The following is a 25,602-nucleotide window of genomic DNA, read 5'->3' as shown; positions in this document are numbered from 1 at the left end:
TAGTAACAGTAAGACATCTTTGCCTTTCAGCCAGTTGGAATCGGGGAAAGTTGTCAGATCTGAAAACTTGTTACAACAGCACATTTTAGTGAAATTATCCCCCGGAATTCAGTGATCAATAATAACCACCGGTCAACATTTGGTTCCTCCGTTGTTTCTCTCACAGGAGACCACAGCCAATGAGGTGACCATGCTCTCCATGCGCGAGTTCAACGTGTCCGAACCGGCCTGTACGGGTAAATATTCCCTCTGTGAGGTGACCGTCGGTCAGGGTGGACTGGTCAAGCAGAAGAGACTTCCCGATCATCAAGCCAACATTGCATCCAAGCTCAGTCTCAATGGGAGACTCTTCCTCAAAAACAACATGGCTTCGGAGACGCTCATGCCCGATGAAGTGGCAGTGGTAAGTTACAAATTTCTGTCTGTTCTTAACATGGTCCAAGTTGAGTCATTAGTAAAAAGGAAAAATAATCAGTTACGTTTAATATTTATTTCATCTGATTTATAGTTAGAATGCAATAGATGAAGCTTCTATGCAAAGAATCTTTGTTCATATGTCCTGATGTTGAAAATTTAGCAAAGCGAAAATATTTAATTTAAAGAGTTCAGACCAAATATTGATTTCAAATTTCTATGTGGTCCCCTATACTTGTTTCTTTGTGTGCAGTGCAGCTATCTATTGAATTAATTCAATCCAACAGCAATAACCCTTAAATCTTGCACCAAAGTCAGGTTTTGTCTTTATCCAATATAACATCCCCATTGCTGTGAAACGATTTCATTGTCATGAAAACTCCACATTACCTGGTAGGGCAAGAGTTTCTGCGACCTCAAGCTATCGCATTCCCTATTTTACTGTAGGAACTGCTGAAAGAGAGTCAAGTGAATTTCCTGCAGCTCGACAGTGTGGAGGTCGCCGTCCAGTTCTCTTTGCGTGACTACGCCATTTTCCAAGCGATAGAACCAACTGACTACATAGAGGATCTCTTCAATCTGGAACCCCAAGGCAAAAAGGAGGTGGACAGACTCAAAGCATATGAAGAGGTGAGGGTCGGTCTTACAATTCCATTCTAAAAGTTACCTTCTTTCCTTTTCTTCAAATTTCAGATACTGTAATTTGCATTGTTTTAATTAACATTCATGTATTTTTTTCATTTCTAACAGATTTGCACTGGCATAACAAAATATATACAGAAAAGATTGATATCATCCGTGATAAGTTGAGGACTTAGTTCTCTAATTCTCACTGTGATCATGTAGGGCCACGTGACTCTGTAGGCAATAGATTAAAATGCAACATGATAACATTATTGCACTAGGTTGGGTACCGAGTCCCGTCATTGGGATGGACGTTCCATAACCAGGCTATTAAACTGGGACTCATATTGTAAAAGCTGGTTTGTAAAGTTACCTGTGACTTTTCAAATTATCAATGCTGTTTGAAGAAAATGGGACTGAATTATTTCGACAAGTTTTGCATTCTGCATGTTGTCCTCTCCCGTTTTTCAATTTTCTCCCGAATGTAGACTTGGTTCCCCTTAGCGTTACCTTGAAGGTAAATGCTAGTTTTGGTAACGATATCAAATTGAGTTTGTACAGAATCCAATGAAATGACCACCAAACTGTCGGTTTGTATAAATAAAATGCATGTGCCAAAGGATTCTGGAAGAAATTGTGTAATTGCTGAGAAATCAGCAAATAAGCACAGGATTCGGGTAGAGCGTTGGGCCTGACGCTCTGAGCAATAATTATACATTGTCCCTCGTGCGTTTATCTGTGTTGGTTATCTTCAGTGTGTATATATTTTTCAGCGTAGATTTCAAGATTTCACAAAGTTCAGTTAATGTAACTGTACCAGATCTAAATCCTAAATGATAACTGACAATTAAGCCTTGTTTTACAGACTTTCTCATGAAATCAGTGTTTACTGCAACTACTGGAATTTCTCTTTAATGTTAACGGATTAGGGCTATGGTTCTCGCGAGCTTCTCCCTTATGTATATTCCCCATATCCTAGCTTTTAGGTAGGTGTGGGGGCGTCTTGGCCTTGTGGTTATGACTCTTGTCTTTCAATCAGAGGGACGTGGGTTTGAATCCCAGCCATGGTGTATTTTCCTTCAGCAAGAAGTTAGCTCGAGATAAAGCCGGGGTAATAATAATAATAACAATGCTCCCTGGAATAGATTATATCCAGATAGATGGCACAATGTAAATCCCTATTATTATAATGATAATAATAAAAATAATTACAATTACAAAAATAGTAGTAGTTTTACAGACCGGGTTGTTGTTTCATAAAGCTGTTCGTAAGTTAAGAGCGACTCTAAGAACGACTGGTGTTCCTTTCTAGTGGCAAATGGTATATTCATTGGCGATGGTTTAGCGCGTACAAACTTACGAACAGCTTTATGAAACGCCTTCCTGGGCATATAGACTTCAGTTTTATTTTGCCTTTGGCCAGCTCACATTAGATACCTCACGATTGATTTTATTTTTTTCTTTGTATCTCTGTCTGAAGTTGGTCAACCTTGAGATGTTCTGGGTTGTTTCTGAAGTTGTGAGCGAGCCTAACGTCGTGAAGAGAGCTAAGATACTCAAACAGTTCATCAAGATAGCAAGTAAGTAGTAAATACCTATTCTGGGTCCCCTCACACAAAGGTTAGCGAATAATCGTACATTTGATTTTCACGATTGATTGTACATTGTAATCAATGCAATCAATCGTAGAAAAATGTTCTACGATTGATTGCTAAGCTTTGTGTTACGGCCCCCTGATCATAATGCTTCTCTTTTTTATGCTTCTGCACTCTGTCTAATATTGGATTATTTATTTATTTAAGGTTTTATTAAAAATATCCATATATCGCAGCCAATAGGCTGAATTGCATTGGATTTGACAATGCAAAAATTATATAGCAATAGCAATTCAAACATTACAAAATTTACAAATAAATCGTGGGTTGCCTGGCGGATTAAGGAAAAGATTCCAGTATGTAGAGAAGAGGGGGAAAGAAAGATTCTTCAGATAGGGGATGAAGTAGATGAGGGAGGTATGAAGAAGGACAGGATAGAATGGCAGTAATACACAGCAGATAACATTTTGATTTAAACCAAGGGGAAAACTGAAGAAGCAAGCATGATATAGGTGTGAGCAGATGTGATGTGGGTTGGCCTGGAGATGGCGCTCTCGCAAAGAGATCTGTATACATATATATTCGATGGCAGTCCGTGAAACATGAACTAGCAAAAGTAGATGGATGCATTCGATTATCTCATAAATTAGAAAAATATTTTCATGACTTAGGAGTGATTGGGTACCACAAATTGACTTGAATTAATTTGCAAGCTTCTTGCAATGCCCCATGAGAAGTTAAGAAAAACTTGAATCAAGAAAGTTTACAGAGGTGCACCAAAGTGACTTGTTTCATTCTGATGATTTCTCTCTCTTGCAGGGCACTTCAAGGACTGCCACAACTTCAACTCCCTGTTTGCCGTCATCAGCGGGCTGGGTCACGGGTCGGTCTCCAGACTGCGCCTGGCATGGGACAAGGTCCCCAGCAAGTACATCAAGATGTTTGAAGATCTCCAGGCCTTGCTCGATCCCTCGAGGAACATGTCCAAGTATCGTAACCTCATCAATGCAGAGAATGTCCAGCCACCATTGGTGAGTGAATTATTCACAAGAATGTTTTTTTTTTATTTGTATTTAATCATCACTTTATCCAATAATCAAACTAAAAATATAGGTATGTGTATATAACAGAAGTAAAAGCATCCAGATCATAATAATAATAATAGCCGGATTTATAAAGCGCTTTTTGCCAGAGGATACAAAGCGCTGCGATTATTACCCCGGCTTTAGCTCGAGCTACCATCACCAGCGCTCACTGCATGCAAGGAATTAATCCTGCCGGGTACCCATTCACCTCACCTGGGTCGTGTGCAGCACAGTGTGGATAAATGAATGATAAATAAGATCATGAAATATTAATAAACAAAAGAAAGTAGTTGCAGCTTACAATTATTTCATAACAAAGTCTTCAAAATCAAGGTTTATTGGCACAATATTATCATAAATCTAGGTCTTATAAATTGTAATAAACTTATTTTTGTGAAGTGATGAAATCTTATCTGATGATCACCTACCCAAAAAGGCATATGTGGGACAGTGTATAAATATTGTTGGGAAAAATACCAAACATTCTATGGAAATCTGTGCTTATTTTGGTCATTTTTTGGCAATGACACCTTTTTTCCAGAGTGATTCGGCACATATATTGTTATTTATACATACAAACACTTGGGTGGTCATTTTATTGGATTCTGTTCGAACTCATTTTTAGATCATTATCACAACTGGTATTTATCTCTAAAATGTTATGATACCCCGAATCGGGTCCTTCGTCTTAAGAGAACATCCCACTTTTATTTTCTTGACAGATGCCGTTTTTCCCGATCGTGAAGAAGGATCTGACGTTCATCCATCTTGGCAATGACTCGTACGTAGAGGGCCTCATCAACTTTGAGAAGCTGAGGATGGTCGCGAAGGAAGTCCGATATTTCCACAGCATGGGCAATGCACAATATGTGAGTATAAGAAAGAAATAGAAGTATGGGCGGAGAAGAGACAGAGGGGATCTAGAAATGCAAAATATTCAAGGACATGGAAAGAGAGAGAGAAAGAAAGAAGTGAAAAGAGAAAGATTAAGAAGTGAAAAGAGAATGATTAAAAATGCATTAAGTGATTGCTTAAGATGGTTGTTTTTTTTTCCAAGAGACTTTTATAAAACATGCATATTGGACAATGTTTGTAGCAATTCATAATCGCAAGCAATAGTGCTGTATTGAAATTTTAGTATAGTTCTTAGTTGGAGTATATTATATGAGAGCAGAGATGAGGGGGGGGGAGTGAAAATTGTTATACAAAAGACAGGGGAAAGGAGGTGAAAGTCTCATTGTTTTCCAACACAAATTTGGCACACAATTGCTCTATGGAAAATATGCACGTCAAGCCAAACATAAAATCGTAACTCCAAACTAAATAAACCCTAATTCTTATCTTTACATTATTCTGATTTAAAAACTTTACTACAATCCTAACCTAACCTCCAGTCTTAATATTAAGACTGGAGCAAATGTTGTGTCACCATTTATGTCTTACATATACATGAGTAAGAAACCGTAGCAGTGGTGGAAAAATATTGATATTGCCAATTTGAAGAAGAAAAAAAAAACTAATACAAAAGTTCAAATAATTAATCATCCCTGTGCAGGATCCCAAGCATCTGCTGACCCCCGTCCAGCCCCAAGGCAACTCCTACAGCTTCAGCGTCGTCTCGGGAACGGCGACGTTACCAAGGAAACGGAACCAGAACCGACGCAACTCAGGGCTTCTCAACCCCAAGAAGATGTGGGAGGAGGTAATCATGGGGGTCTTTCATGAAAGAGTTTTATCAGTGATTTTTACTGATTTATTTTGCTTTCAGCCAATCAAATGCAAGGATTTTCAGTAGCTTATAACATCTGATGATGACAATGACTGATAAACATTTTCATGAAACTCTCCTCTTGTCTAGACCCTTTGGCCCGTATTCTGAGCTCGGGTTTGAATTAAACCCTGGTTTAAAGTTGTTGTTTAACTATGGAAAGCCAATTGGAGCACAAATCCCTCTCAGTACAATTTCAAGTTATTAACTCATATGACACCCAAATTGTTCATAATTGTCTGGGAATGATAACTGAAGTATTTTCCTTCATTATGAAAGCAAAAGGAAACAAAATAAACATAAGAAATATACAATATAAACAGAATTTCTGAACTTTTGGCTTCCCATAATTTGAATACAGAGTTAGACTGTGGTCTAAGTTAAACCTGACTTCAGAACATGGGCCTTTGTGATCATGTGGATTTATTTCTTTCTATGTTCCTGTTATGGTACATGTAACTCCCATAGGAAGTTGGCAGGACAGCTTTCTACTGGTATAACACCAAGGTGGTATAAACAATTATAGAAGAAACTTTTCAGACGAAGTCCGGAGGGGGCATTAAGCGTTGCCCCTGTCCGTCAATCCCCCCCCCCCATTTGGTTTCTGCGCAATAACTCGAAAAATATTGAAATGGATTTTTAAAAATTCTGGTGTGTGACACCAAAATACAGGCTAAGTTCAATTTCTGATCACGTAAAGCGGGACATCTGTGTCCTTTGGACACGTCAAATTTCTAGTCACTGTTGTCATGGTAGTTGACATTCCAGCAAGAGTTTCTAGCATATCAACTGGACATGTAATGAGTCCCGGACCTTCTGAATTGACGTAGACGCAGGACTGCCAAGTCTCCCTGATTGTGAGGAAGACTTTCTGAAAATCGACTGATTTTCAACTGAAGCACTGAATATTGATTTCTTTCATTGGTTTGTGTTTAATCAAGAAAGATCTCCCTCCTTCCTCAGAAAATTCTTTTTGAAAGGTGAATATTAAAACTGTCAGTGCTGTAAGATGGCGTAGTTGGTGATGCTGCACGACAAGGCATTCTCTATTCATACAGAGATTCCATTCGATATGAACATTGTATCGGCCACCATGCAGGTGAACTCTTTCCAAAAACGGATAAAATTTCATGATTATTCAAAAGAACATTTTCTCATGTTAGTCTGTTGATGTTTTTCATGCAGGCTCAGATGTGCCGTAGAGTAAAGATGTACATGGCCAATCTGACTGTGATGCAAGATGAAGATAAACTCAGAGAGATGTCACTCAGGTGTGAACCAGTAGCAAGCTCAGGTAGGCAAAGTGTTCTATCTTCAACATTATCTTCTTCATGTCTCCATTATGATGAATTACATTTTGAATATGTACCCTGTGTGGGGCATTTTCTTAAATCAAATGTCTTTAATTATCTTTAAGGTTATTTAAATAAAAATTGAAAAAAAGAGCTGTGATGAGGCTAATGTACGTCAGTCATCATGATTCATTAATTAACAGGAATTTATCCAGCCAGCATCTCACATGAGATTTCCCAAATCAAAACTTGAAATTCATAACAGTTTTTACTCTTTTAATGATTTTTATCAAACCTTCACCAATGTTTATTTTTCCTCAAATTCATCTGCTTTCATTAAAGCCAACTTATTGTCAGGTGAACTCTGATAAATATGAGCACTCTTTATTGACCCACTGTTTTATTATCATTATTGTAATATTATAGTATTTTTATATTATTATTATTATAATTGAATTATATACAATCTCTGCATGTTAAATCCTAAAGTACAAAGTTTGCAGACAGTCAGGATTAAAAATTGAGGCATGAATTAGACTTGTACTCTCAAATATTAATTTAAGGATAGTAAAGTTTCGGTGTAAATTTATATCACAGAAGTTAACTTTTAGTTGGACACCTCATTAACTACAGAGATTTTTTTTCTGTTTGCTATGGTTTGTTGTGGAATATTAAAGTAACCCATTTCTATAAAATATTTTGGTGTGATTAATGAAAATTTGTAAATGTGAATGGATTATTGTAACAGAATTTGATTGCAGCAAATTATTTGATCTAGATCTTGACAACTCCAAAAGAAGATAAAGCAAAAATGCAAGGAATCCTATACCAATATGTTTGTGTGTGATAGAAAGGATGAACTGCATAGAAATTATATGCATAGATGCATTTTTATTTCTAAAAAAAGAAGAAGATTTTTGCCCACTGTTTTCATTTGACAAAATTGAGTTTTCAATCATTAATTTGAAAGCATGATGAGTATTCGGCTGCTTTTCTTTGTTTGACTTATTTCATGTTTCGTTCACATTGTTAACATCATGATCATTAACTTTCTACAAGAGTAACATTTTAATGCATTTCTCCATTTTCAGCTAATTTTCTTGGAATAATTTCAATGAATGTTGTTTATTCTTCAGTCAAACTTCCTTTTTTTAAGTCAACTGATATGAAACTCTTTCCCCAGTACCTTTCACTCAACTCGTCTGTTCTGGAAGTCTTTAATCTCTTTACTTCTAATCAATTGTCAACGTTCTGTTCAAGTACAAGTTCCCCACAGATTTTTAAATTGTCGTGTCCGACAAGTCCCAGTATTGATTTGATATATATTTTTGTGTTCCTTTATATGTTCATTTCTTGACCAACTTTCATGGCAACTTACTACATTATGCTGTGCATGTCTAGTGATTTGTGCATTGTGACATTGTACCTGCTTATTTTGATTTGAAGAGATCATTTTATCACTAGTTTACTTTAGTTTGAATCTGGGCCCTTTTCTTGTAATGTTCATGTTGAGCTTGCCCCCCTCTTTTCTTTTATCCTTTCCTTCTATTGTTATTATCTTTTCTTCCGAGCTGCGCCAAAGGTATCTAAGATTAAGAGGGAAAAATGCATTAGATTCTGCACATAATGTAGATAAAGTACATGTAGATAGAACCAAGGAATAAGCTGGCAGGTAAAGAGAGAGGGGGGAAGGGAATTATGTGAGAGGACGAGGAATAAGAAATAAAAAGATGTAAATTGGAATAGTAAAATATTGAAACAGGAGGTTTAAGTAGTAGTACTTGAAAAGAAGAAGAAAAAGAAGAAGAGGAGGAAGAAGAGGGGGAAGAAGAGGAGGAGGAGAAGGGGAAGGAAAAGAAGAAGAGGAGGAGGAAGGGAATGAGAAGAATAAGGAGAGAAGTAGACGAAAGAGATGAGGGGGAGCTGTGAATTTGTGAGGGAAGGAAAATATGACATTGCAAAATAAAGACACATTAAGAAGAGATGGACTGAGAGAGAGGAAGTCGGATGAGAAAATGATAGCATTATGATAGCAAATGATAGACAATGAGGTAAGGCGCTATATGAAGTTGGTATAGAAATGAACATCTGCTTGCACACAAAATCAAATCAAATAAAAAAAAAATCAGCATCTTTCTTCTGAAAAATAACAAAATCGTTATTAAATAATAAATACTAAGATTTGACCAGGGGAAAAAAATATATATGTATAGGATCGATTGGGCTTCTGTTTGGATGGGGGCCGTCAGATATCTCAGACATTCTTGTGTTTAATCATATACTAGGTAATTTTAGTTCATCACCAATTCAGTCCCCTATCCCTAAAAAGGTCATTCAAACTCTTTGTAGATCAAACATTTCGTCTTCTCTCTCTGAAATAAATATTTTGATTTATTGTGCTGTGTTGAAATTGTTTCATAATTCCGTTTTACAAACATTAACCAGATTTCACTTATTAAAAGATTAAATCTGTTGTCCTTTTTGTCTTTTAATACTAACTTCTGCCTCAGATAATTCAAATAATTTCCTTTTTTTTGTTAACCAAAAGGCAAATTAAATTTATGAAGATCTAGAAAAGTTTGATTAAAGGCATTATGATATGAATTACTGTCAAAGATAAAGTATTTTAAGTGATAAGTCAGTTAACGGTCCTGAGCTCACCCTGTCTCCCTCTTGCCCCCCTCCCTCCCCCCATATCTTCTCAGGCGGAAGCAGTGGTAACAGCAGCGGCTACTCCACCCTCCCTCGCCGAACCCATCACAACTCCGCTTCCAATGTCTCTCAATCTTCGCTGGATCCCAGCGATACCGCCTCCATCACCTCCTCCTCCTCCTCCCTCATGCCCCCTCCCCAGACGGCCCCCTCCGGCCGTCAGCCCCACCCCAACAAGTCGTCCTCACCGACGCACGGGCGCGACCCGAGGGAGGAGAAGCTAAAACAGATAATCTATAAGGACGCGCCCAAGACTTCTTTTGGTTAGTATGGATGGTGTTCCCTTTGATAATCTCTCTGCTTTTCTTGGTTCCTTTCTTTCCATCATGTTGCTATTTAACATGATTTTTCAAGGTTTTATTTTATGAAAATAAAGTTCAGTCAAAAGCAAATGACTTTCTTTAAAAGATTAAAAGAATCATTTGTCAGATAGAAATATTTTTGCTCTTTTCAGAATATATGCTGTAATGTTAGAAATCAATCAGGCAATGTTAATGCAAATTACAAACCAACGTAAGGTTGCTATAAAAAAAAATCTTTTAACAAGAAGTGCCAAGGATAAAGCACAGGATTGCTTAACCAATTATTTCTAAAATTTTCGATTTTTAACTCACATATTCTTGCAAAGAAAAAAAAATGGAATCATTGAATGACCAAGTCATACAAAATTATAAAAAAATTCAAGAATTCCTCATTTTTGCTCTTATAACTACATGTATAGACAACAAGAAGGTGAAATACATTTTATAATGGTGATATATATCCTCTGCTCTTTAAACAAAGATAAAGCTGTTTTAATAAGCAATAAAGGTCATTGGTCTACAATAAACAACACACCAGAAATGTTTTATTCCCATTCTGTACAAAAAAAACAGTCTAGTTTCAATTTTGTCTGGTTTCCAAAGAGGAGATTAATTACATTTTGAAGTGTGTTCAAGGTATTTTTGAGTCGACAGGACATTTCTTCACAAATTTAATTTGATTCTTCATGTCCTTTTTTCGACAACCAGTACTCACTATTTGTGAGATATGAGGTATTTTTTAATAAACACGTGCATTACATGCACACAAAAAAATCTTGGGTTGTTCTTTATTTCGATATTCATCTTGTTGCTTATTTTAATTATAAACTAGCAAATGAATAAAAACCTGTATTTCAAGTCATTAACTTTTACAGTATAAACTATACAGAGGGTATCATAATACTTGAATATACAAAAACATCTCATTAAAATTTCTTTTTAAAAATATATACACTCATTTTGATATTCATAATAATATATTGGTACACTACATCTACTAGCTCTTTAACACTAAAAATCTAGATAACCAATGACTTAATGGGAAATATCGTGGACCCCTATAACCAATCCCTTTCAATGTTTGTTTTGTATATATATCCCCATAATTTATGTATTCCACCTTCTCAGTGTTTATATCATGTAAAAAAAAAACTTAATCTTTCTACATAAATATTTCATGCATGTTCCTTTCTTTCATGTCAGCTACGATGTTTCTTCATTCAAAATTTATCTCTCTGTCTTGTCTAATATTCAGCATGGTTTATTTTCTTTGTGGATTATTTTTCACCTTATGATTTCTCTCTCAAATGCAGTGCTCACAGTGGCTTGATTTTGTTGGATGGTTTTCACATGCTTAATTCAAATCGATTCATGCACATTTTACCATGATTAAGAAACAAAAATATAATGATTTAGCTGAAGACTTGAGGGTTGAATACATACTTATGGGATAATGTGGTATTTAGTTTTAGTTATGTTTTTAAAGCATGACGGTTAGAGGAAGTTATGTTGAAATATATGTTTTGGGCAGGTCATAGTGTTTAGTTTTTAGTTTGATTTTTTTTTTATCTTGGGATGATTTTCATGTGATTGACAAGAGATGAAGTCACAATGCTTAATGCTTCTCTTTTACCAATTAAACGCCAACCATTGCAGATGGCTTGACAATTTGAATTGGTTCATTCTGTTTAAATTGTAAGCAACATGTCCCAAGATAGGTCAGGTTAGTTACAAAGGTCACATGGGCAAGTGTATATTGATTACTTGCTCATGTAGTTTGGAGGTAATTATATTCTCATTATAAATCCTGTTTCCTCCCATCCCCTCTTCAAATTGGCAACCCCCTGATCACCCCCTGAAACATTGCACATCAAACTATTACCACACCGTAGGTGCAACGTCTCCAAAAAATCTCAAGAAACTGCTCTCGTTATCGGAAGAGGGAGACAAACACATAAAGACCTTGCGCATGGATCGATCATCGAAGAGCGACGATTCCGCATCCATCGACTCCTCCAAGGCCTCAATGATGAGCTCCCCGCCGACCTCGCCGGGGGGCAAAGTCGCAGAAGAGATTTCGGAAGCTTGGTATCGTCAACAAGATGAACAACATGTCGACGGGATCGTTAGAGCCGAGACAGAGGCGGCCGCTGAGCCCTCAGAGGAGCGATAGCGGATACGGAGGAAGCGAAGCAGGATCTCAAAGTGGTCGGGTCGAACAACACGATCCTCGTAGGAGACATACCGTTGGTGAATATTTTTAGTCAATCCCTCAATAAGAATGATATCTCCCCCTACCCCTTCATCTGCAACAGAATTATATTATTGCTTGTACCTTTAGCTTTGTCTTTGGGGGCCTTAACTCTGCTCATTTCTTTAAAGAAATGTAGGTCTAAGATTGGAAAGGTATTCCAGATAGATTCTATCGCTCTAACCACCTCCATTCTCCATTGTAATCTCTTTTATATCTTTTTCACTTCCTGACTCTTTCATGACTGAAACTATAATCAATTCAAGTAAAATAATTGAAAACCAATAAATACCATTTCTTGAGTTAAGCATTTAAGTGATACTTAATTGATGCATCATCACATTGAAATGCTTGTTGACTTGGCTATGAAAGTGTCAAGTGTCTCTCTGTCTAGCCCTCCATAATTACCATGCACTGATTCATTCATGCATTCTATGTGGAAGTGTGGTTGTAGAAATTGCATATATGGAACGTTTCAGGAGGTGCCGAGTGTTCCTCAAGGCGCAGTATGCTCCCCAAGCCTGTAATAAGGGGTAGGAGAATGTAATAGCTAATACACACTGTCATCTTCTTTCTCTCACAATCATCATCTGCATGAAAACTGGTAGAGGGTTAATTATATTAAAAAGGGTGTATTCCCACTGCTCTGATTTCAGTGTTGTGTATGTGTGTTTGCAGTATTTATACTTTAAATTGCTGCATACACACATAGACCTTGGTTGTGCTGTGTGTGTTAGCCTATGCATGATAAGGCCTGTTCAGGTATGCCAGAAACTTCTGCAGTTATGAAAAATTGCCATTAAAAGTATAGTAGAAATGCATGGTATTCTGTATCTTGCAAGCAGAACACAGTTCATATGAAAATAATTCATCATGTGATTGGCTTTACTTCACACAGTTGAAAACGTTGGCATTGCGTAGACAATCGTCCATTTTCGTCATGCCTGAATGGGCCTTTGTGAGGCGGCTACATCCTCTGACTTAACTCACGATGCAGCATAAAACACCATGGCAGTGGGAACACATCAAAGTTAAAGCATGTCCATTGGGCTTGTATCATTCATTATTGGCTGACTGCAAGAAGGCAATAAGATCTGTATACTGTCATCAGTAACATCCTTTTTGCAGGAAGCCAACAATATATATATTTCAAGGTGTATACTATAGGGTTCTCTATCCATTTTATATATCCACTGATTCATATTATAATTAGAAGGTAAGTAAAAAAAAAATATATATGTGTGTTAGAAACCACTGACAGTGCCTTTAATGTACTGCATTTTTATCACACAGTTGAGACATATTTTTGTCTCCACTGGGTAACTTTTTTTTTTATCTTAACTTACAAAACAATTATTAGAAATTATTTACATCCAAGAGGATTTTTTTTTTATTCATGTTTTTCATCCCCCCCCCCGAATAAAAAAGGAAGAGATACCTATATACTACCTAATATTAGTGTAGATAACAACATTCCTTTTTAACTGTTGTTGTTTAATGTTGGAGATTGGAATCTTTGCAAAGCTGTGACACAGTAAAATCATTTTTGAATTTGCACTTTTTAACATTTTGGAGCAAGAGTGCAGGATTGCAAAATGATAAGCAAATGCAGATTATTTTAAATGATAATGTAGAGTATTGATATATTTGTTTATTTATTTCTTAATTTGATATGTTTAAGTAATAATTATTAAAATGAGATATGTTTGATTCCTATTCATAAAGCATCTGGTCCACCCGCCTCTGCCTTCATTGGCGGGGGTATAGGTGCTTACGACAGCTCCGACTCGGGGGGCGGGCTTTCTTACGATACGCAGAGCAACTCCTCTTTCGGTTCGTCGTCACCACCTACGCGTGATAACCGATTCGTCCGAGATGGTAAGAGATGGCTTTTTATGCACGTTGTTTGTCTTATTTTGTGTTTAATTTCCATAATACGGGAATGATGTGACATTATATGTTCTCTACATTAGAACATATAAGCAATTGTCTTGTTTTAGGCCTTTTGCAAAGTGAAATAAAAGAAGGATTACTTGAACGAAGACAACAAATTTGAAAGGATCTCGAAGTGCTGTCTTCTGAAGAATAAAGATTTGAATAAAAACCCAAAGATGGGTGTGTCCATGTCATCTCACCAAATATCACTTTCAATTTGCCGTGAAAATGCACATATTAATCTGAATATACTGATACATCAATCATTGTCAGAGATCATCATAGATGTGTATTGGTGATTTTGCTCATTGCAAAGTTTTTAATCACTAGGATAAGATGTGAGTTAGTTCTGGCTAAATGTTACCACTGCCCTTATTAAAGGCTTGAGTTGATTTCAAAATTATTGCCGTGCTTTATTTTCTAATTTTCTTCCCAACTAAAACATGAATCACTGTATTTTTGGCAAAGTGCAAAAGCTCATTATCGCATTCATGATTATCTTTATATGTCTTAAAAATGATTTCTTTTGACTTAGATATTTGTTTGTAAATATATTATTTCAAAAACATTTAAAATGATGATTTTAATGTTTCTTTTCATTTAAGTTGCCTGCACCCTCCCATGCATGTTACCTACAGTCATCTAAAATAAACTAGTTTTAATAATTATTATTTAATGAATATGATTTGATAGAAACATTTTTTTAATATATTTTAGCTCTGGGGTATTACATGTGTATAATTTTTGGAGCAAGCATAATTTTTTTTTTTTTAGTTTGAACCATTTCATGCATGTTGTAAAATAATCAGTCAACATAAACTGTACTTCTAAAATCTGTTATATCATCTGTCGTTTTGACATATTCATTGATACATCCAATATAAGATTAATACACAGTTATGTTAACATTTCAGATTACAGATTAGAAAACAATGATATAAAAAATAAGATTTAATCTTGTAATGGTACAACGTTATCGATTAAGGCTATAGTCAAGTATATATAATTGATATTATTTTAAAAATCATTTAGGAGCACAGGAATTATTAGTAATTTTCATTAAATCACAAGTAAAAAGTCATTCATTCTTAACATCACTTATAGATGATAATGAGACTTTAGCTTGAGTCCATTTAATTGTTTATATCAAGAATCTATAAATTTCCATTGGAATTTATAGGGGCTGTAATCATTATCTTTCAAGGGCTTTTTTTTCTTGGTCATGTGAATTCTAGATGAACAATTATGACCCGATCGGCTTTCCGTGCTTAGAATTGATTTTAATCTATTGCACTCTGTATAGACATGGCCTTTATTTCTACAAGTATATTACAATAAAGCGAAGGGGTTTATTCATTCACATGTATACCCGCACAGAACTTCTACTGATTACTTTTTTCAAATAAATGGGCATTCATTGCAAATGGGACACTTACATTGCACACTCATGTATATCATTCTGACCACAATTGTACAAAACATGTCTTCAAATAATAAACAATGACATATATACCTGTGTAATGAACAAGCACCATATTATATAAGTCACAATTTCTTGGAAAGATGTTGAGGGAAGTGAGTAGTAAGCTTCCTTTGAATATTGGATTATGTTATGGAATGATAGGAAAAAATGACTTTTTGTTAGGAATAAAGATATTTATCATTCTTTACAGTAGTTTTGTTGGGTTTTTTGAAAATTATTTTTAGGTACGTTTAAGTAGGTAGGAATAACATCTCTATGAATTGTTGACAAAACATTTTAGATTATGTTTTGAAGTAGGAAAAAGAAATGACTAGTTACACTACCAGTCACAATGGTTTGACTCGCTATTACCTGTTAAAACAGAGAGTAATATATTCAGTTGACCGGACATATTGTTCTCTGGATTTAATAGGTATTAGTAATTCAAATAATAAAAGAAAATTCCTTATTGATAATAATTTCATTTTTTTGCTAGGGGAAACAAAAGTCTTGTTTGTTTTTGATAGATCATTTATACAATTTGTGATCCAAAGTAATTGTAAAATAGGAATTCAAATATGATTTTGTAATTTTTTCGGTGAATGTGTTTTTGCTAGTAACTTTCTCGATTAGACTTATGTTTTGAAATGAAAAGGGAAATTCTAGGATTTTTAAAATAAAATCAATATTATAATTCATTCTATCCTGACTGCTGTGAATGATTTATGATTATGATTTTTATTATGTTTTGGCAAGGGAAGCAAAAATCTTGAAGTTTTTGTTGGATCTATATAACGAATTGTCCTATCCTGATTATTAGGAGAAGATTTGTAACCATGATTTTTTGTGTTTCGGCACGGGGAAACAAAAAATATTATGATTTGTGCTATCGTGGTCGGCAGGAATGCATACGTACAACAAAGCGCAGGCCTTACCCGTCGGTCAGATGGGATACGGATCCTACCCAAGGCCCCGCCCCCCACCTGACTACCACACAGTCAGAAAGAGTATATCTCCTAATAAAGGTACATGCCCCCCTCCCCTCTCTAATTCACCCTGGTGTTTCATTCCAAGTTTACACACAAATAATACACGAGTTATGCAACATGTGTGACGTGTATGTAGCAACCTCTTACCTGCTATTCTGTTCAGATAATGAAATCCAGCTTTGATCGCATTAACCGTGAACATTTCAAAACATAGTAAGTTTTGGTTTGGTTTTAAGAAACTTGACAGTTAAAAAAGACTTGGTGTATTCATTATTTGGAAAGATGTTATTTCTTCTTGATTTTCATTTGACATGTACAAAAAGTGATAGACATTTCTTTTTTTTTTTTTTACATTTTACCAGAAATCTTGACATTGTTCTACATTTATGCCTTAAAGTAGTTTCTCAACTGATTTATTTTACCTTAGGTTATAAACTGTCGGAATATGAATGGTAACAAACATTATTTCTTTGAATTAATCAAGCTTAAGCAAAAATGAATAACAGATAAGAGGTTGCTAACATGTCGGAACATGTGCACTGTTTTGTGTTTTAACACTGAATTGTAGAGCACATATACACTTCACTCTAAAACAATATTTCTATATGAATAGCTTTGTGCGGTAATTAGTATAGTCATCACCATATACATTTAAAAGAAAAGAAGTTGTGCCATTCAAGTTTGAGCATTTATCCCCCCCCCCTCCTTGAGTCGCACATCTCTGTTAAACTTTGATAATCAATTTTCCTCAATAACATCCACAGTTGTAGCCAAAATATTGTGCTGCAAGGACTTTTTTATAGAAATAATCAGGCTTATCGAGCAGTTTAGATAATAAAATGAGAGAGTTCAACATCGAAACCTGAATTGCACAACTTCTAAAGGTGTTTATGTGAAGAATAGTGATTAACACACTAACATGTAGCTGCTAATATATACTAAACCTGTTTGGGATGTTGGTTATCGTTAATATGCTATGCGCCCTTGTTGACAGCGTATATATATATATATCTTCTCTTTGTAATCATTTAATCCGTAAACAATGCACCGGCTTTATTGTTCAGTATCATCAAAGAAAAACAAATTGTGCTGAATTAATTTGGTTTGCAATTTGCACTCAAATATCGGATATATCTATTTACACAAAGGATACCTTAGTTATCATGCCAATATCATTTAAACCTGGAAAATAATTGTGAGATTAGAATGTTTTGATGGTCAATTTGTTATTTTGAAGCAAAGTTTTTGAGATTATTTTATCTTGGTGGCACCGAAACTTGACCACCTCATGGTATGCGGTGTAATCAACTTATCATGCACATCACAGGTTAATGAGTAAGAGTTTCTGTATCTCTATGTAAGATGAAAGTTTTGAGTGGTTTTATTTCGATTTAGGAGAAATTAAGGCATGTCAGCAGAATTTTGTAATCATTCACATACCCTGTAAAAATTTATTTACTCTTGTATTGGAAGATTTTAGCAAGAATAATAATCTGAAATAAATCCAGTACATGTGTATTTTATACTGTACCAGAAGTTAATAATCAGTCATCTTCCTTAAGTTCAACAGATAAATGTTTCTTCAATAATATGTATGTAAAATTTATTTAAGAAAGTGAAGCAATTTACTAGCATCGTAAAGGTATTTAGGCTATTAGGGAAAAATATAAAAAAGCTGTATCTTAAGAACTAACATGGTCTTGAAAAGGTGAATTCTCATTTGGTCTTTTTCCAGTTTGTCTAATGCCTATTTGGTCCAATCCTTGGCCAAAATCTTCATCAGTTTTTCTGCACAACTCTAGAATCTGTATTTTTTAAAGACTTGAGGTATATAATGCATGCTCATTTGCTTAATTGAGTAATTATGCAAATTATATCTGAACAGCAGTTTTAAACAACGTTGCTTAGCTTTGTCACATATCTGAATAAGGCTTGTTTGATTGATTGATCAAGTTGCCTTGCAACTCATCTTCCATTTTTTCTGATTTTCATTGAGGCTATGCCAATTTTTCTTTATATACAGACTTTTGTTACTACTCCTTTTAATCTGACTCATTAGGCAGAATTTGAAAAAATAATAGACCAAGAGGAAATTGGAACCTTTGCTCAAAACATAACATGGCGTTAGATCTTATGCATTGATGTCATTGCGCTGCCATTTTAGAGGCTGAAGCCATTGCCTTGCATGCAATGGTGATCTGCAGTTGGCGCATCTCTGACAACTCCATTTACATGTATTTCTATATCCTCTGAGGGAGGGCGCTATGAGATTATGATGTTATAAAGTCTATTAGCACTAGTGGATCATTGGACCAAATGAGAAATAGACCAAAGGTAGACCAGATGGGTCCTGCCGTAGGGGTCATAGAGAATCAGAGATTAGACCGACAGGGATTGGATGAAGCGGCTATAAAGCTAGAAAATTAGACATATTGCATGCTAATATATTCATACCCTGCATGTTTAATTGCATGTCATATATCCATCATTCCCTTTCCTTCCCCAATTTTGTCTCTAAAATAAAAACATGCATTCCTCTCATATATCAAAAATTTGTTAGACTTATGGTCTTAGGCTTGCGAATTTAAAGACTACTCTCTAGATTTCAATTGACAGTGATTCATTTTTCTGAGTAGGGTCATGTTTTACAGAAAATAAAAGTCATAAAGATACCTAAATGTCCATATCATAGTATTTCATATTAATGATATTTGTCTTCAGAATCCATCTGTATCATGATTCACTTTTTCCTTGAGTTGAGTAAAAATAGATATGTAGGAAAAATATGTATGAGAAATATACCTGTTTGATACTGTATTTGATATTTTGTAATTAATTTGCCTTGAGCAATTATATCTCTTGACCTCCATGAAAATATTGGTAAAGTTATGTTATAATATCTAAGTTTTGTTTTGTTGTATGGATTTGTAGAAATGAAACCTAGATGGAAATGAAATGAAATACACCTAACTCTGTGAGTCAAACACTTTTTGTACATTTTTAAAGCAGAAAATTGAATACTGGGTCACTTTGTCAATAATTTGAATATGTCATTTTTTTATTCAGAAAAGATGCAAAACTCTTATATACTATAATCTTAGACTCAATACACAGTATGATAAATGATAAAATAATGTATTTCACTGCAATTTTGCTTCATAGAGGAATGAAATGAAGTCACCCAACCTCTTAACAAGTCATGTGCATGTTTCATATATCCCTTTGCTACCTACCACCTTTGCTGATCCTACATGATTCATTAAAAAAACCCTCATTGCTCAATATCCCTAGCCATTTATTTCACTTTTGTGTTGTCATTTTCTTCTTTTATATTATTTCAAATTTTTCCTGATTTTTTTTTGGTTTGGTTTGTTTGTTTCTTGGTTCATTTTTTATTGATTTTGACATTTTGTGAAAATCATTGGACTTAAAAAAGGTTAAAGCATATTTCAATGTAACATTTTCAAAATTGTAAAAATGATTGAAGTGTAAAACGGTATACCTGTTAATTAATATAATTGGTGATATGTAATAGATTTGCCACTGTTATTTATCATTTCAGTTGCATTCCATCAAAAAGTAAAATATGTATGTGATCTCACTTTTCCTCCCATGAATATTCACGCCCACCTCTGATTGGTAAATGACTCCATGAATATTCATTTTCTCTGTGTAGTCCCTCCTCCCAAGCTCTACTCTCCGCCCCCTCAGGAGATGCAGGAACGCAAACCACCCGATTATGAGATCGCAGCTGCCAGGGCACGTAAGTATCCACGCATAAAAGCGTCATGGTTTTTATAACGTGATGGTTCTGCTTGCCGCATCTTGGTTAGAACTATACAAAAGCAAATGGAAGCAGGATATCCATATCCTTTTTTGGGGGGTCCAGGTTATTTTAATAGGGGTTAGGGTAAGATGAATTTGTTTTCTCTCTATCTCTCAAATGAATTATACAGGAATAATAAATAGTTGCACGACCTTCAACGTTCTTTAATGCTCTTCTTTTTTTTTCTTGTTAAAAAAAAAATCAAAGGGGGGGGGGTGTAGCCCCTGAAGCACCTTCCCTGTCACAGTTTTTTCTTAATGATTTTATGATAGTGGTAATAACAATGAAGATGATAATTAGCATTTGTATATTGCTGTTTATAAAAAAAATATCTGATTTCAAGGCTTACAATGAAATGCTTCATTGTATAGTTATAACCAAGATTGCTCATGGTGGTGCCTCTGAGTGTATTATGCAACCCTTCTATGTATTTCAAAATTCAATGGGAAACATCAGTAGTGCATTAAATGTAAATAAAACATATATCCATACCGAAATGGCAATATAAAAAGTGGATTAGGGCCCTTTATCATAAAACTCCTAGTGATAATAAAATTAGAAGCCACTGTTATAAGCTACTGAAATACTGCCATTTGATTGGCTGAGAGCAGGTTTGCCATAATATTCTGAGAAGTATATAACAAGTTTTATGAAATAGGGTCCAGATATGAAGTGTGTAAAATTGTCTTTAAAAAATTGCTTGGAGTTTATAGGTATCCCCCTCCCCCCCCCCCCCCCTGTGCAGGAAAGTTCACTTGAGGAAGAACATGCACATTAGAACATTCTCTCTACGGTTAAATTTGAATATGAAACTCCTGATTTCCACTAGCATATTGTGAGAATACATTTATGATGGAGATTGGATCACAAATCATGCTCTAGACTTCAATTCAATTCAGTTTTTTTTTCCACTTACAATTTGTCATATTTATAATTATTGTACAGTTTGACATATTAACATAATCACATTTTGAAGTATATATATAATATTACAATAGACAATAATCTAAACAAAATATAAATTGAAAGGGAGGGGGGCCAACTGAAAAGCAGAGCTTGTATAATGTAGCCACCCCTCCCCCTCCTGAAATTGAATATGATAGAAGTTCTGTACTTTTCCTTTGTGAATATGTATACATGTAATTTTGTCATAGAAAAAAATAAACTGAATGAAATTGGATTATGTAATTTTCCAAAATGAATACCTTTAAACCCACAGGATTAAATTTTTAATTCACAGTTGCAAAACACAGATTCATTATTGGGCATGGTTGAACATTCCTAATGTGTATCGATAACACTACAAGATAAATTATGTGTCAAATATGAATGTATGAATGAAATCTTTGTACGGTATGCAAACTGTTATCACTGGATGTAACATGGTTTGGACTGCCTCAAGATTTCTAATGGAATGGAAATGTGAATGTTGGAAATTATGCTTCAAGATTTGGGGGATCTGTATTCAAAATCATCCTCCATTACCCTTAAACGGTGTTGAAGAATGGTCACTGAAATCCTAATCCATGTGCAATGTGTTTTATTCTAGCCAAAGCATGGATCATTTAACTCTGGATTTAAGAGACAACAGGTGAAAAATATAAATCTAAGAAGTTTTGAGAAATTGGAAAAAAAGAAGCAATGTACAGGTTTACGTTGTGTGGATACAGCAACTACTTTGTTTTGTGTATGTGGAACAGTGTTGTGGGTTTTGCATCATTTTGTCAATAACCCATGTCTGTTTATATAGACACCCAGGGGGCGTTGTAGTTTGGTGTTGTATTGCAAGGAGCCTTGCGTTTTGAATTTGTCGTGCAAAGCATGGTATTTTGAATATGCAACACTTACATCTAACGGAGATGAGGCATATGGAATGTAAATGATTTTAACTATTCGTTGTCGATGTTCCATTCTAGCATTAGTTTACTAGAACAAGAATTTCAATGGGGTTTTTTTTTAATGAATATATTGGTGCTTTCTGTCATGAACAACTAACAAAATACATGAAAAAATGCTCTGTAAGCATTATTTTTTAAAGTTTTTAAGTTTGACTCCTTTCTATGCACCCTTTTATTCTAATGGCTAAATGGCAAGACATTAATTCACCCTTGCTGCTCTCCGCCAAGATGTTAAGACAGAAAATCTTTTTCTTCCTCTTAGCACCGAAATCGGTAGCCAATATGGAGAGGAGACTAGATAATATTACATTTCTTGGACATACTCTTAAAAGATGCCATTAATTACCATTATTATCAATTCATTTACATTTCACGATGCCTCATTCTCCGCCTCCTTGAGTGCTCACTGATGTACTATTCCTCACTCATTTCAATTTTTTTTCCATTTGTTGTTTGCCTGTTTGCCTTGCCTGATGCTGATTGTTCAAACCTTTCACATTCTTATAGGGGACTTGCCACGTAGTAGTGAATCATGTGATTTCTACGATTCAGGTACGTTTGGAAATAGGGGACATCCCTTTTTATCTGTTCCCTTATTTTTCTCTTTCAATTAGTAAAGGGGGCTCATTGAGTTCGTGTTATTAAAGAAATTCCTTTCATATTTCAATTTTCCCTGTCATTTTACATAATGATGCATATCTCACCCAATTTGACCAAAAGAAATCACTTTTTTACCATGATTTTCATTTTACATCAAAGTGTCAAGAAAAACGGGGTATTTTCAAATTGTCCGTGTGAAGCAGCAATATGATTTATTACCAATGAAAGAGGGATCAGAAGTTGCCCACTAAACCCATCAGCTACTGGACCTGAATAACCAGTGTATTAAGCCCATGGGGATAAGAAGATTATAATTCAGTGTTTGTTTACTGTACCCTTGCATGGTTTGCAGTGGGAGCCTAAATGTCACATTGAATTGGGGTCCTTTTTGATGGAAAATTTATTGCAATTTTGAAGTTTGGGAATTGTCTGATGTTTAACCAAATTTGGCATAGTTTGACAGTGTTGTTTGGGCAATTTATTGCATACTGAGTGCTAGTCTTCTTTATATTAATTTCATTTTTAGTGATTTACTTTCTTATCGTACTTATGTCTTTTTTTACACTTGGTGTCAGTATTATTTAGTTTCACGTGAAATAAGTATTTGGCACATCAAATAGCTTTACAAATCTACCTCTGATATATGAATATATGTTTTGTCATGCACAATTCTCTGTTTTATGATATATTTTTTTAAGAACCTCAATTTTTTTTATAGAATAGTAGGAACTACTTTAATTAGAAAATATGTTAGTAGGACATGGTTGTAAGAGATGTTGGCAATTTTGAAAGTGAATATGGGATTCTTTGCCATGCTTAGAGAAACAATTTCTATTTCTGATATAAGTAAATGAGATGAAAGTCGATGAATTCACATAAAATTTATTACGAAATTAGTTTAAAAAAGTGTTTAATCAATGACCGCCCTTGATGGTGCTGGATTTTCTGTAAAATTATCCTTTAGGGCTTGTTTCGCCCTTTTTCTGTGCCCTTTTGTGAGTTATGTTGTAAGATGTTTTGAAGCCATTGAACCTCATAGACTTGCAATGAAATGTCCCTGTGACTTTTCGCATTTACTACAGGGAAACTCTCCACAATGCATCGATTCCTTTGAAAATACAATCGCAATTCCAATCACAATGGAGAGCTGAGGGGCTTTTGTCAAAAGTTGGTTGACCAGTCAGCATCAGAATCTCTCAACTCTGGACAACGACATATTTGCAATTGTTCGTTCGGTGCAAATCTTCGGATGATCTGCTGTCCCAGTCCACCAAGAGCCTTTCAGTTTTCCATTGTGATTTTAATTACATTTTCAAAGGAATCGATGCGTTGTAGAGAGTTTCCCCTGTAGTAAATGCGAAAACTACCTATTGAGTTTCTGCCTTGAAGACATTGTGGCAATCCGCTGCATAGTCCTTTAGGGAAATTTTTAACCTTTCTGGGGGTGTTTCACAAAGAGTTAAGTCTGAATAAAAATTCATGCTTAAGTGCCAATGATGGGTGTCGTGGTCTAGTGGTTACTAATCTCGTCTTTCAATCTGAGGGACGTGGGTTCGAATCCCAGCCATGGCATGTTTTCCTACAGCAAGAAATGTTCCCACATTGTGCTGCACTCGACCCGGGTGAGGTGAATGGGTACCCGGCAGGATTAATTCCTTGAATGCACTGAGCGCCTTTAGCAGCTGGAGCTACTAGGCAACTAGATAATTGGCACCTCACAAATGCAATATATTATGATATGTAATATGTAGTCTCAAAGATTGGTATGCATTAGAGCGCATCCCTTGAGCATGATCTGACCAATGAGGGGATGTGTTGATCTAGTCACTCTGAAATCTTTGTGAAACAGCCCCCTGAAAACCTTTTGCATGTTGATATGATGATTCTGATGTCGACTGCTTGACTTGCTATCAAGTCCCCAGTGAACGCGATTGAGAGACATTGCCATTATTTAACATCTTCTCTTTTTTTTCTTTACTTCTTGTCAACAGATAATGAGCAAGTGTCTGTTGTATGAGTCATCCGTAGAGTCCATTTCATGTTGGCACCACAATCATTGGTAGATGACCTTATGACCTCCGTGCAGTTCGTCCTGTTCCAGATGTATCAATAGACCTTTTACTTTGTACTGTATATTACACAGAGGAAGCACAAAACTTGTAGTTGTAAATCCAATCTATGTGCAAGGACTTTGTCAATGATGTAGGACTTTGGAGCTGGCCATCGAGCATAATATTGGTGATGACCGAGGAGAGATACTAAGAGAGAATTAAAGAGGATCCATCTTCAACCGGCTATATTTATTTTCATGCTCATTTTTATTTGAACGGACATTATGATGTCATGAATCCATTGAACTCTTCATGAGCTTTGGTAGAAGATACCACAGGATTGGATACTTCTGTGAATAAGACAGTGGCCAAATGAGATCCCTGCTGAACTCCATGCTCCATTCTGCATAGTTTTGTCTACCAAGTGGACACCCCCATCCTAAGTGTTTATGCAAACTCCTGTAAAAGGGCATCCTTGTTAAAGGGTGTCTTCTGCAGTCCTAAGCTGGATGGAACTTGTGCAAAAGTCTGTAGCAATCTTGTCTGTGTCTTTTTGGCGTCAAGTTGTTTAACATGCATGTTTGGCCATGTTTCATAAAACTTCTTTTTAATGGCAGCTTAGAAGTTACTGATATCCTGCCATTTGATTAGCAAACTGCAAGTTCATCTTTTTATCATTTAATATGATAGAAAATAATAAGTTTTGTGAGAATGAGGCCTAGATTGTAGTTCTGAAGGAACTAGATCAGCCCATAGCAGTTTAGATGAGTTTATTTAGCTACTCCAGGATTTTTTTTT

General features: G+C 35.4%; 1 protein-coding gene across 1 annotated transcript in view; it reads left to right on the top strand.

Annotated features, from left to right (window-relative positions):
- The window catches only part of LOC121431636 (rap guanine nucleotide exchange factor 2-like), a 137,690-nt gene extending 112,688 nt beyond the window's left edge, over positions 1-25,002 (top strand). Inside the window, 15 exon segments of the mRNA XM_041629234.1 lie at positions 167-403; positions 862-1,044; positions 2,519-2,618; positions 3,453-3,664; positions 4,441-4,587; positions 5,274-5,420; positions 6,672-6,780; positions 9,484-9,753; positions 11,685-11,845; positions 11,847-12,042; positions 13,769-13,921; positions 16,343-16,465; positions 20,106-20,192; positions 22,661-22,705; positions 24,745-25,002. Of these exon segments, the coding sequence (XP_041485168.1) occupies positions 167-403; positions 862-1,044; positions 2,519-2,618; positions 3,453-3,664; positions 4,441-4,587; positions 5,274-5,420; positions 6,672-6,780; positions 9,484-9,753; positions 11,685-11,845; positions 11,847-12,042; positions 13,769-13,921; positions 16,343-16,465; positions 20,106-20,192; positions 22,661-22,705; positions 24,745-24,770 (2,196 nt within the window). The 3' untranslated portion in view covers positions 24,771-25,002.
- Positions 25,003-25,602: the final 600 nt, after the last annotated feature.

This window comes from Lytechinus variegatus, chromosome 18 (genome assembly GCF_018143015.1).
Source record: "Lytechinus variegatus isolate NC3 chromosome 18, Lvar_3.0, whole genome shotgun sequence".
Lineage (NCBI taxonomy): Eukaryota > Metazoa > Echinodermata > Echinoidea > Temnopleuroida > Toxopneustidae > Lytechinus > Lytechinus variegatus.
This window is presented reverse-complemented; position numbering and strand designations above follow the sequence as displayed.